Below are 14,623 nucleotides of genomic sequence, written 5' to 3'. Positions count from 1 at the left end.
TCCTTTTTATTTGCCTTTCTTGAATATATCGAGTAACATGACTTTCTTCCTTGTCCTCACATTGTTTTCATTCCGCAGACTTGCTCGCCCATTTCTATTTCAGGCAAATTATTGACGTTGTCCTACTCGTCCCAATGACAAAAAAAAATCTCCAATAAAAACCGCTGCCTTGCTCATGTCTTCATCTCCCATCAAAACTCCTCGTAAACATTCCCATGGGATATTTGAGTGACATGAGCGTGCACTTCCCACCCTTTGCAAGCCCCTCTTCTCCACTAGATCCATAAAAAACAAAGCCCACAAGCCCCACCCCCTTAAGTCAAACTTACAGGAGACTCTCTAGCACACCCTGGTGGCCACTGTACATCGACAATCATCACTGTATTCACACCGTCTTGTTAAAGTGCAAAAACGACGACTACACGAGTCCTCGGCGGGGGTCGCCGCGACCCAGAAGGGGGGCCTTGAATGTCAAAAGTCCCAGCAGGCATTGCAGCACTGTACAAGCAAAGCCTTATGGGAAAGCAAGCGTAAATAAGAAGAAAAAAACTAAATGAAGCGAAAGAAAAATCCTTCTCGCGTCAAGCAGAAGCTCCAGTCTGGTTTCTCACCACCGCCTGGTGTTGTTCTCCTGAAAAGCTTTAAACTCCAGATGGTGGAAAGAAAAAAAAAAAGAAAAAAACTTTGCCGGGTGGATTAAGGTTTCCCAAATCCTGGTCTGAAAAGACACACCGTCCGAAAAGCTGCTACTCAAACAAATGGTGGCATAATAGCTGTCGTGAGATCGGGGGGGGGTCACGGATTGGATAATGCAATTGAGTGTGTGTTATGCATAGTTTATTCTCACTCTTTAATGGGGCCTAATGGGCGTAAGAACCGGGCTGACAAAAGGACGGCTGTGTTTTGTTTTGTTTCGCGGTGCGTTCGGGCGCCGACTGGGAAAAAAGAACGCTCTGGTTATTAGTCATTTGTGCATTTTCATGAGCCCTTTGACGCAGTGTATCAATGTTAAGAGACAAAGTGGCATCAAGGACGGGGTGGGGGGGCGACGTTTGTTTTGGGTCACTGTGTGCTGCCTGGAGGATTCGCACCTGTAGATAGAGTCAAAATATGGCGGTGTTTTAATGTCAAATCTTTGTGTACAGAATGTCCAAAGAGTATTAATAGGTATTAAAGTTGCATTGATATCATTTATAGCAAGGGTGTCAAACTCGGGTTGGTTCGCGGGTCGCATTAACGTCAACTCCATTTCATGTGGGACCATTTTAGATATAATGTTTAGATATTAATAGATGAATAGAAATGGATAAAAAGCCATAAATCGTCTGGTTTTTTTAGATCTAAATGTTTATTTGAGCTTTTTGTTTCTTAATAAGGGAAAACTCTTAAAAAAATAAATTTCATTCCAAAAGGAACCAAAATAAATTTTAAATTATGTTCAATATTAAAGTGGAAACCAGAAAATATTTTTATAGATTTATTTTTAGATTTTACAAAATGCTTTTTGAACTAAAAAGAAAGAAAAAAATGGATTCAAATTGCAATTATTGATTTTAAAAAGTGGAAAATCAGCAAATATAATATACATCTATAATCCTCATGATCCTAAAACAGAAAGTCGCTACTCATGATTTACTTTCTCGGGCTGCACAAAATGATGCGGCGGGCCAGATTTGGCCCCCGGGCCACCACTTTGACACCAGTGATTTAAAGTACATGCAAAAGGATTGGCTTGAGTTTTAAGATTTACTAACATATTTAAAGCTGTCCAACAAAATACATGTACATCTATGTGTATGTATGGATGGATGGATGTAATATATATATATATATATATATATATATATATATATATATATATATATATATATATATATGACACATGTATATGTATATATGTATGTGTATATGCATATGCATATGTGTATGTGTATATGCATATGTATATGTATATATTTCAGCAACACGCTTATTTATTTATATATTTATTCATGTATTTATTTATTAACTTACTTATTACCTATTTATTTATGTCTACACTGTCTTTTGCTGTGTCTGTATTCTCACCCTCTTGCTACTGTGACAATGAAATTTCCCGAAAACGGGATGAATAAAGTTATCCAATCCAATCCAATCCAAAATACAAATCTACTCAAAATGCAGGCGAAGAAAAAAACCTACTTGGGCAGAGTAAATAATTAAAAAAAAAAATGGACAAAGAGGCTGTCTGGCCCGGCAATTAAACTCCTCAAAAGGCATTCTAATAACAGGTTTATGCATTGTAATCCTACAATTACACCCCACTCTCTGTAATTGTAGACTACCTGATCATTACCCGAAGGCTTTCAAGAGTCTATGTCACATGTGTCAAAGTGGCGGCCCGGGGGCCAAATCTGGCCCGCCACATCATTTTGTATGGCCTGGGAAAGTAAATCATGAGTGCTGACTTTCTGTTTTAGGATCAAATTAAAATGAAGAATATAGATGTATATAAAATTTCCTGATTTTCTACCTTTTAAATCAATAATTGTAAATTTTTAATCATTTTTTTCAGTGTTTTTAGTACAAAAATCATTTTGTAAAATCTAAAAATATATTTTAAAAAGCTAAAATATCATTGTTTTCGATCTATAAAAAAAACTGAATATTCAGGGATTTTAATCCAGTTCTTTTAATCCATTTATTAAAAAAAATTCTAAATATTATATCTAAAATGGTCCGGCCCACGTGAAATCAAGTTGACATTAAAGCGACCCGTGAACCAACCCGCTGTCTGACACCCCTGGTCTATGTGAAAGGCTCTCTAAAATTTCCGCCCCAAATTAACTCTTTGGGTGCCATCGACAGCAAGAGATGTCCAATCCATTTTGACTGGGAGCAAATGCTGGCTGCCAAGATAAACTAAACAAACATGTCCAAGAATTAAACCCTTTAAGACGACAACACGTGTAAAATTAAGGGCAAAATGTTACTCATTCAGCGGACCAACTGTTGAACCACAATTCTCCAGACACCCCCCAAAAAACCCAGATCTGGCCCACGTCCAGAATCTTTCGCATTAGTCCTTTTTACAAGCATAATATTTGGATGCTGGCTGACAGAGCTGAGGATGATCTCAAGGACACGCAACCTTACCACCACCATCATCATCATCCTCCCACCCCCCCTATAGCCACCCGCATATGCCACACGTTCTGGTCTTGCAACCCCCCCACGCCCCCCCCCGTCCCCTCCTCCTGCCAGGCCGCCACCTGCTCTCCGCACAGCTGCTCTGCTACAATAACAAATTAAGTTCCGTGGAGGAAAGCGGCGATGAGAAGGCAACTTTAACATCAAACATTAATATTTCAAATGATACTACGTTTTTTTCTCGCATATAGGCCGTATTTGTCGCTCCAAAAAATGATGACGGAATCGAGGGTATGGCTTATATGCGCACAAATTAGACTTGACATGCACGAAACTGCAAGTTGACAAAGACGAAAGGCCATAACGCAAGACAATGCGGCCAATACGGTTATTTAAAAAATTCATTGTATCTTGCATACAGCGTGAAAAAACTCACTTACCGGGGGATGACAAACTAGACCGCTACAGACACACTTCCTGGTTGTACTGCTCACATGACTTCCTTTTTTAATTTGTCTACACGCAGGCAACACCCTTTAGGAAAGTGCAATCCCATAAACAATTTATAAATTATCTCAGAAATACCACGTGTGATTATTTTTCTTAAGATTTTCCCCTTCAAAGTAACAAATTTGTACTCCTATTAAAACCATGAATATGGAGGTGAAAATTGGGGGGGCTTATATGAGAGAAATTGTAAAATTCAACGATTTTAAGGCAATTTTAAGGGTATGGCTTATATGCAGAGGTGGCTAATATGCGAGAAAAGTCATTATTTTGGACTTCTGACTCGTTCGAATACAGAAGCTATACAAATGTTTGTAAAATGAAATAGAAAAACACTGAAAATTAAGGTGATTTTTTTTAAACGCTTGTTGTGCTTCTCATGAACCCGAGCAGTAAAACATTTGTACTCCCTATTAAAATCCTGAATATGGAGGTGAAAATTTAGAATCAGGGGGCTTCTTATACGAGAAATGATAAAATTCTACGATTGTAAGGCAATTTTAAGGGTGCGGCTTATACGTGGATGCGGCTAATATGCGAGAAAATGCAGTAATAGACGTAAGGATACAAAAAAGTCCTAATTTGTGAATGAAAGCGTATAAAAAAACCTGAAAGAAAATAAGAAAATTTGTACAAAACAGCCATCAAACTGGGTTTTATAGTGTATAACTTCTCTCTATTTTTTTATACTATTTCAAACCATCAAAACAAGACACCAGTCACTGGAGGAGACACCCACAAAAATAATCAATACAAAGACCCAAATCACTCTGAGCTGACAGATTAGTCACCTTTGCGGGCTATAAAAGTAGATCGATATACAGAAGGATGTCATGTTTGTCACCTATGGGGGCCGGGAGGAGGGGGGCTCCTAGTCACGTCATGTCTTTGAGTTACGTGCAACGCATTAAAGGCGAAGGTTCGACCTGAACCCGTTCCGTCATCCAGCGGGTCACGTCAGCTCTGTAACAGTCCTGCTGCCTGGATTAAAACGGATGCGACAAAGACGCTGAAAGGGGGGGGTTGCCACGCATTGGTAGTGGGGGCGCTACTAGGTTGAGGACGGCTCAGTGGCCAGCTGTCACGTAGAGGGTCCATAATGGCCAGAGTAAATCCCAGCGGCCGTCTGAGCCTACTTCTTCTCTGACTCAGCCCTCCTGCTAACAGACCAGTCATCCTTTTGTTAAGCTGTCAAGTAGCTGCTTGACAAGATGAGTTCGGCAGCACATTGTTGTCACCATCAAAGCTTCGGTCTGGATTGATGCGATGTTCGCGCCGCTCGCTCAATGGATGCTAGCTTTCAGTTGCAGCGATTGATGGGGTATACAACGGCGCCTCTACTTACGAATGTTTCTACTTACAAATGCTTCTACTTACAAAATGTTCAGGTTACAAACGCTTCGATGTGCAAATTACGGATCCAATATAAGAAAACAACATCCAAGTTATGAAAAGCCCTAAAATGTCAATACATTTCCTGTATCCGTTTTTTTAAATTTTATTTTGAAATTGTCGCGGTAGGATTGCATCTTGTCTGCCAATCTCCTTACACTTCGCTGGCCTGTTATTGGCTGTCTCACAAATACAATTCTCCATGCTTTGTCCAAAAAACTGCTTATGGGAGTGGTGTACAAACTGGCGTTTTTTTTAAATAGTAAATTCATTAATAAATAGAAGCAAATTGTAAATAATTGAAAAAATATGAAAAACATAAAGACATGATTTCAAATACGTGTGGACAGTGTGTATTTTGAACTGGGAAATTTTAAAACTGGGATATTTATTCAATTGTTTTGTCATATAAACCTCTCGTATCTTATTTCTTTGGCCGCCATTGACGACAATAGCCATCCAATCCCTTTTAACTGTTGAAATGGAATGGACGTAAAATCAATTTTGCTGTTTTACCAACCAATGACAACGCAAAGGGGAACTCAATGTTATAAGATGTTGGATAATCTATTTAACTTTTCTGATTTTAACCCAAATCAATTTTATAATAGGGGGAAAATCAGGAAATTTAATATACATCTATACTCTTCATTTTAATTTGATCCTAAAACAGAAAGTTGGCACTCATGATTTACTTTCCCGGGCCACACAAAATGATGCGACGGGCCAGATTTGGCCCCCGGGCCGCCACTTTGACACATGTGAACTACACTGTAAACTGGAAGAATTCAGTAACACGAGAGCATTTTGAATCATCCTAGTTACAAATTCTGACAAATGATTCGTCTTGTGCGACTTGACCGCATATCGATTTTGCGTGAATCAGATTCACTCCGGATAAACTCCGGAAATGTGACTAGACTAGGGTACCGTATTTTCACGACTATAAGGCGCACCACATTATAAGGCGCACCCTCAATGAATTTTTTCCATATATAAAGCACACTGGATTATAAAACGCCCTGTCTATTTTGGAGAAAATTTAAGACTTTTAAGCATGAAAATACAGTACTCCAGAAATGGGATTGACGGAGATTGGGAGCTCTGGGTTACCATGCTGGACACAATATATTTGAAACAGGGAGTTCTAGCAGTGGACTTTCAATTGCGGACCCTTGCTGTACACAACACCCCTGTGATCTGACACTCACGGCATGTCCGCGACCTCTACACAAACGGATGTAGCCTCTCCACGGTGCACTGTCTGTCCGGGCACGCTCTAACAACACTCCTCCGGCCCTCTGGGGAGGAAACCTTCCCCCCGTTATTTGCTGGTTCACTTGGGCGTACTTGCCGGGTCATCGGCGGGGGCACTCGAGCCTATTTTCTCCGCGGTCGTGCCATCTGCGAGAGCGCCGTTGGGTACCTGGCCCGACGAACCAGACCGATTCCTCGGTTTTACGTCTAAACCCCCCCCCTCACACACAAACGCATCTACTTGAGTGGCCCAGAAGGGAATAACCAATAAATAATCCTTCCCTCCAATAATCCATATCATCTTTCGGAGTGGGCGGGAGTGATCAGGAATGGTGCTGGCAACAAAAGAAACACAGATGTCCTCGATAACGACAGATGAGCGGACAATAAGAGATTTGAAAATTAAAATATGGCATAATTTACCCTCGTATGCGCTCGACAGATCGCCCAACGCCGCCCTGTAATGAATCAGGAGGAGGAGGGGGGGTCATAATGAGAGGTCAGACAGAAGAATACATGTCAGCCTTGTACACCTGTGGCCCACCTTCTGCCACGGAGACCCCCGCCTTCGGTTACTCTCATTAAAGCCTTCTGAATAATGTAAAGGTATATATGCATGAAGGGACGTGTGGCGGAGGGATCTACATAATAGGGCGATTGCTCTCTCCATCTGGTCATGGGTTTGTCATCTTACCCCTCTTCCCACTTGATATGTATCTCGTCATAGGCTAACCCGCGGTTTGTCTCGCCATCGTCATATTTTTCAGTTATTGTTTTTTTTGTTATGGTTGACACAGACTAAATGTCACCCAACACGTCACCCGCTAGTTTTCTCAACACATCGCAGACACGGGAAAACTTGGCCGATAGAAGCCAAGATCATATTTTTCGGTTGTGATAATTCCCTGTCAGCCCTCTCACGTCCAAAAAGATTGGATGTATATCGCTGTCAATGGCTGTGAATGCGTTAAAGACGGCGGTAAATACCGTATTTTCTCGCATATAGGCCGTATTTGTGGCTAAAAAAATGATGACTGAATCGAGGGTACGGCTTATATGTGAATAAATTAGACTTGACATGGAAGAAACTGCAAGGTGACAAAGACGAAACACTATAACACCATAACGCCATGGCGCCATGACGCCATAACGCAAGACAATGCGGCCGATACGGTCATTTATTTCAAAACAGAGAAAGGATGAACAGATAAAACGCAAAGCTATATTTATTTTGACGTTTATGAATGAAATTCAAGAAAGAAACTAAATCGTATCTTGTATAAAACGTTAAATAACTCACTTGTGCCTGCCATTGCTCGCTCCGGACTTTTGGTCGCCGGACGTTTGGTGACCGGTTGTTTGAGTCCGGGCGACCAAACGTCCGCAACCAAACGTCCGGCGACCAAAAGTCCGGCGACCCAAAGTCCAGCGACCAAACGTCCGGTCACGCATTCAGACTGTGCAATCAATTTAGACAGAATTTCATGATTATTCTTAAGGTTTTCCCTTCAAAGTAACAAATTAGTACTCCCTATTACAACTATGAATATGGAGATGAAAATTGTGAATCAGGGGGCGGCTTATACGAGAGAAATTGCAAAATTCAACTATTTTAAGGCAACTTTAAGTGTACGGCTTATACGCGGAGGCGGCTAATATGCGAGAAAATACCCTAATCATTATTTTGGAAATCCGACTCGTTCGAACACACAAGCTATACAAATGTTAGTAAAATGAAATGGAAAAACATTTTGAAAACGGAGGTGAATTTTTTAAATGCTTGTTGTGCTTCTCACGGAACCGAGCAGGTGTTGCTAACGCCGACAATGACGGTCCGACCTGACGTGAGCGCTGGGGGGACCCTCCTGAGAATTAACCAGGCGTCTGCCACATGACCCCGGTGACTCGCAAGCATCCTGGGCTCAGCTGATACGCGTGCCGTAGCCCCCCGCCCCCAACCCGCGTCCCCTTGACATGACAAGCGGGTGGAGGAGGACAGAAGGACCAGCAGGCAATTAATGATTATGATGACTAGGGCCATCTTGCTAGTCTCTCAGCTTCAAAACCCATACCCCCCTCCCCTAAAAATCAGGAACCCTGGCCTTGGCCTGGGGTCTGGCTCACACATGGACCGGGCTAGGGGTGGGGTTAGTGGGGGGCAAAGTCTCACCACCAGATACGGTCTGGCAAATCAGCTGTCAGAGATTGGGGGAGGAAATGTGGGGACCACCAGCCGATGACGAAAATATTTTCTATTTTGATGAGATACTGTCAAGGTAAACCAATAAAGCTTTATGACAAAAAATGTCAGAGGCCCATTAGCCTATCATGTGTCCAACCTTTGATTGACATGACAACAATTAGATCCTTTTTTTGGAATGAGTCACAACACACGTGGTGAAGCTAATTTGCCTGAACTAACTACGCTAACCTTCATTAACAGTCAGCCATCTTTCTTCTAACGCACATGTGTCAAAGTGGCGGCCCGGGGGCCAAATCTGGCCCGCCGCATCATTTTGTGTGGCCCGGGAAAGTAAATCATGAGTGCCAACTTTTTGTTTTAGGATCAAATTAAAATGAAGAGTATATATGTATATTAAATTTCCTGATTTCCCCCCTTTTAAATCAATATTTGTAATTTTTTAATCCGTTTTCTCTGTGTTTTTAGTTCAAAAATCATTGTGTGAGTGTGTGTGTATGTTAAGATTCTCTTGCTACGTTTGTCCAAACCGTGCAACGTAGGGAGTTGAATTTTTTTATGGTGGCCAGAAATGGCTGACGGATCCTAATAGTGATAGTGATTGAATTTCTTCACTTTTTCTAAGTGTGTAATCCCAATCTTTTATCTGTTAAACACCCATTTTTCAAAACAGTTTTTTTTTAATAGCGCAACAATTGTCTTTTGGTTCTAACCAAGCTTGTAAACAAATAAAAATAGATATAAAATGTTCATAAAAACAAACTGAATCGAATTAAAATGAATAAAAACTGAAATACACCCTAGTCATGGCCTCCTTTTCATATTTCAATCACTCAACAAAATGGATTGGACGCCTAGACCTCTCAACAACCGCAATTTAGAGACGCGTGAAGGATGAAAAAAACAAAACGAAACCTCAAAACTACATCTAAAAGCATTTCTATTTCACTGTATAGGCTAATTTTCTTTTGAACTTATGGTCATATGCGGTCAGCAGCCTGCGGAGATGTGCACTGTGCTGATACGGGGGAACAGGTGGAGCGGGCTAACAGTCAAATGCACGCACGCACACACGCGGGGGGCTCAGACACTGGCCCATATGGTGGACCACTGGAGCTGTTGCCCTCGGCAGATCGGCGAGAGATGCGGAGAAGGCCGCCGGACCGGCCGGCCGGGGAGGCGGCCAAGGGAAGTGGATGGAATTGAAGGGGGTTGAGCTTTTGGGCCAATGTGGGGGGTGGCCCGCCCACCCCAACTGTCCGCTGTCTTTGGGGAATTGAGACATGCATATATGTGGTTGATTGAGGGACAAGGGGGGGAGGTTAAGAGGGTTTGGTTTGTTGTTGTGCGCTTGGGGGAGCGAAAAACAGTAAGAAGTAAATAAATACAAATGTATTAGCGGCAGATTGACAGATATATGATATATTCATTAAAAAAATTGTGGTAGGAAGTTGTGTATATAAAGGTTTGCAATAATACAAGAATTATGTAGTATATTTGGGTATACTTTTAAGGAAAATATTATATGTAAAATTAGAATTTCTAAAAACATGTTTTTACTTTATGTATTATGACAGATTGACAGATATGAGTTTCAATTTAATTTAAAAAATTGTGATAGAAAGTTGTGTATATAAAAGTTTGCAATGATAAAAGAATTATGTAGTATATTTGAGTATACTTTTAAGGAAAATATGATATGTAAAATTAGAATTTCTAAAAGAAAAGTTTTACTTTATGTATTAGTGACAGATTGACAGATATGAGTTTCAATTTAATTTAAAAAAATGTGATAGGAAGTTGTGTATATAAAGGTTTGCAATAATACAATAATTATGTAGTATATTTTAAAGCAAAATATATGTAAAATTTGAATTTCTAAAAAAAACATGTTTTACCTTATGACACATTTTTTTCACCAATATTTAAAATGTGAGGTAGTTTTTTTTAAATTTTCTAAACCGTTTTGAAATTAAAATTTTGTGATGTCACACACCAAAATGTAATTGAATTATACTCAATTCTCATTCATGCATTTTCTTCATTCAATACTCATTTGGTTAATAAAAGGATGACCTTTAAAAAAATTAAGCAGTTCATCTTTTGTAATTTCAACCACACTATAATCTTAACTAATATTATCAATGCAAAAATACGTCTTAACACCTGCATTTTTTTACCCATTGATGTGACAGTACATGACTAATGGGCCAATCTATATTAAAAATATCTGAAAATGCATAAAATAAAAAAGCTGAAAGTCAGTTAGTGGAATAATTAACAATGTCCATCTGACCACATGCTAATGGCGGGCACACGCCACCGTCATAACATGGCTAACGCCCCATTGACTGAGTAGAAATGTGTTTTCCATGAGTGGATATTGTATGTTTTGGGTCTTCCATTCAAACCAGCTTTGTTTAAAAAAAAAGGGGGCGGGGCTAGTGTGAAGGATAGTCTGCTGGCCACCTGCCGCTCAACATCACAAAGGCCAACAAGACTGACAGATGTACAGACTGGAGGTCAGATGGCAGACTTTGTCATCATGCTAAACATCATCACGTCGATACACGCTAAGTCACACAACAACGTTAACACCCGTACAAGTACAGTAATCCCTCAAATATCGCGGTTAAGCGGACCAGACATGGCCGCGATAAACGAAGTAGGATCACCCCCATTATTACTACCACAATATATGTTTTTGCGCCTATACTGAAATACAAATACACAAGTACAATGATCCAAAAGTGTATGTATTCATTAAATATTACAGCTATAAGCATGTTAAATGACTGGAATGTATTAATATCAAAATATAATATATATTTTAAAATGTACTCACAGTGAAAATAGTTCTTCTCTGCTTGATGTGAATCCCAAAAAAACAGGTTGATGGGAATTTTGGTCCAAGTCCTTTGTCTTCCTTCTTGTTGCCATGGGTCTGTTGTCCGTGATATTCGAGGGATTACTGTAATAATCATAATGTGGTTCACTTTTTCTGCAGTAAGCGTGTGAAAAAAAAAGACAGATTAATACTACATTGTGGCATTATTTTGCACAGAAGCAATCTGTAGAGCTTTTTAAATAAAGATAGTTAAAGTTGTATAACTATGTGTCATGAAAGGACGTTGAAAAAATCACAAACAGCAATTTCCTGATTCCCATAATGGGAAAATTGTGTTAAAAAATCTAAACATTAAATTTTTACTTTGTTTTTTACAAGCCATGTGAAATGAATAAATTGCAATACGCCACTTTCCACTTTTTATAACACTTGCTTGCATTTTTTATGGCGATGTAGTGGAGCGGTTTAGCCACCAGGTGTCAGCAAAGTATTAGTTTGGTTTAATAAATGAGTGCTGTGATGAATTGGTCAATTTTGTATTACACAACGATAGTAAAAATTCAGTAAAAATAGAGGAGTCAACAAAGTAAATGTTTTGCAGTTTTGTATGAGTTTTTAACACTAAAAGCAACTATTTTTTCACAGGCCACCCACAACTTGTGGGCGTGGCAACTTCTGCTATTTCACCTGCCGTGAAACAGCTGCTACCAACAGATGCAGTAGCAAGATAGCAACAAGCACAGACACAGATGACATTGTAGACCTAGGTAAAAAAATCAGGAGCCACACACAGGAAGTCCACAAGGTGGGGACCTTCTGCAGACTGAGACTGAGGTTAAATATGCAGAATCACTCTTTCAAGCTGATTTAGATATTTATAACAAAATCGGATTAAAATAACTGGATTAAAACCCCTAAATATTCAGTTTGTTGTAGATCGAAAACAGATTTTAAAAATCTGTTTTAAATTGAAAACAACACAAAAAGAAAAAAAATACAATTTATAATTTAAAATTATAAATTTTTAAAGATTTTATAGATCTAAAACAATGTTTATTTTAGCTTTTTATATATATATATTTAGATTTTACAAAATGATTTTTTAACTAAAAACAGAAAAAAAAAATTAAAAAATTACAATTATTGATTTAAAAAGGCCATAAAAAGGAAATATTCCACATACATCCTATAATCTTAATTTGAACTTGATCATAAAACAGAAAGTCAGCACTCATGATTTACTTTCTCGGGCCACACAAAATGATGCGGCGGGCCAGATTTGGCCCCCGAGCCACCACTTTGACACCAGTGATTTAAACTAAACTGCATTACAGTTGGTCACTTTCAAATAAGTTTGAGTTTTACTCGCGGAAAAACCTTAAATTAGTGAGTTGTGAGAGAATGCATGCGCGTGCGTGTGTGTGTGTGCGTGTACGTGTGTATGTGTGTGTATGTGTATGTGTGTGTGTGTGGTGCCCCCCTACCTCAGCCCATATCTCTCTCCAGGCAGGACCGCCAGCTCCGTCTCGAGTTATTCCAGGAATGCGATGAACATGGCCGCCGCGATGAAGGCGCAGAAAACGGGACTGCTGGAGCTCCGGGTGACCGTGGACCGCTGGATCCGGGTGCTGGCCATTCTCACCGAGGACACGCTGACGTTCAACCCGGGCGAGGGCGCGGACGAGCCGGCCAAACCCAGTGCGAATTCCACGGGGGCGATTAACGGAGACCCCCCCAATCTCAGTTCGTGTCCCGTCCCGGAGACCATCACTAACGTGAAGCGCACGGTGCGAGTCACCAAGCAAGATGTTGGAGGACTCGGGATTAGTATTAAAGGTGAGATTTGTAATACTTCAATTTAAAAAAAAACTTTTTTTAACTACACCCCCCACCCACACACACACACACAATGGAGGCAAATGTGTGGAATTAAATACGATCAGAGATCATTTCAACTGCCACCCACCGCTGAAAACTTGACTGCTAACTTCTAAACATACTTTTCGCTAGTGTTTTTAAATAAAACTACTCGGATCTTTAACAAACTTTTCTAAAAGTTGACAGCCGCCATGCTGCATTTTCCTCTGCGGGGAATCCAATGACTGACTGCGGCTTGTGGAACGTCGTAAACACGTTGTCATTTTTCGACATTTTTTGTCCACTTTTGGCTGTAAGAAAAAACGTTATTTATGCAAAACAAATAATCGAACAAATGTGCAAAACATTAAAACAAACCAAGGTAATTAAAGAATGTAATTTAGTAAACTGTTTTACTTGACATTTTTTAGTTTTAAGGTTCAAATGAAGATAGATAATTGAATTGAAAATATACATTTTGAGCAACTTTATATATATATATATATATATATATATATATATATATATATACATATACATATATATATATATATATATATATATATTTATACATTTATACATGTATATATGTATATACATGTATGTATGTATATATATATATATATATATATATATATATATATATATATATATATATATACATATACATATACATACATTCATGTATATATATATACATTATACATGTATAAATATATATATATATATATATATATATATATATATATATATATATATATATATATATATATATATATATATATACACATGTATATATATATACATACACATGTATATATATACATACATGTATATATACATTATACATGTATAAATATATATACACATGTATATATGTGTATATATATATATATATATATATATATATATATATATATATATATATATATATATATATATATATATATATATATATATATATATATATATATTATAACCTATATTATAACTAAAAAAAATCTGTGCTAAGTCCTAGTAGATTTTCACATTTTTATTACTATAAAGTTAGTTACTATAAGTTATATTATATTAAGTTGTTTGGCTTCATGGGCTTCAACTTTTGTCGACGTTAAATCTGTGTGAGCACAAAACTGCTCTTTTATTCATGTTAGGAGATTTAAGTAATATTGAGAGTAAAAAAGTCGTAATGTAACAAGATTTAAGTCATTTTCTTGTTTTTACGTTACGTGAACCCGAAGTTTTTGTGTGTGTGCGTAATATGAGCAGATTTCAGTAATATTGGGCTTAAAAGTCATGCAATTATGAGATTTAAAATTTTACATTACTTGTTTTTACATCACTTGACCGCAGACATCCACTTTAGTGACATTAGATTGGTGTAAAAAATCTGATTTTGGTATAATTTGGAGGATTTATTTGATCCCTGTTGA

General features: G+C 38.5%; 2 protein-coding genes across 3 annotated transcripts in view; one reads left to right on the top strand and one right to left on the bottom strand.

Annotated features, from left to right (window-relative positions):
- cbfa2t2 (CBFA2/RUNX1 partner transcriptional co-repressor 2) overlaps positions 1-11,458 on the bottom strand; it is a 68,989-nt gene extending 57,531 nt beyond the window's left edge. The window contains exon 1 of the mRNA XM_077603485.1: positions 11,331-11,458. The gene's annotated coding sequence lies outside the window, so the exon portion shown is untranslated. The remainder of the gene's footprint in view (positions 1-11,330) is intronic.
- Positions 11,459-12,699: 1,241 nt separating this feature from the next.
- snta1 (syntrophin, alpha 1) overlaps positions 12,700-14,623 on the top strand; it is a 32,256-nt gene continuing 30,332 nt past the window's right edge. The window contains exons 1-2 of one of the 2 annotated variants that reach the window (XM_077603456.1): positions 12,700-12,719; positions 12,840-13,169. In XM_077603456.1, coding sequence (XP_077459582.1) covers positions 12,881-13,169 — 289 coding nt within the window. In that variant the 5' untranslated portion in view covers positions 12,700-12,719; positions 12,840-12,880. Of the gene's footprint in view, positions 12,720-12,766; positions 13,170-14,623 lie in introns of those variants that run through there. The other variant, XM_077603454.1, reaches the window with a different exon arrangement.

Source organism: Stigmatopora argus, chromosome 6, assembly GCF_051989625.1.
Source record: "Stigmatopora argus isolate UIUO_Sarg chromosome 6, RoL_Sarg_1.0, whole genome shotgun sequence".
NCBI lineage: Eukaryota > Metazoa > Chordata > Actinopteri > Syngnathiformes > Syngnathidae > Stigmatopora > Stigmatopora argus.
The sequence above is the reverse complement of the archived record's forward strand: the minus strand, read 5'-3'. Positions and strand labels throughout refer to the sequence as shown.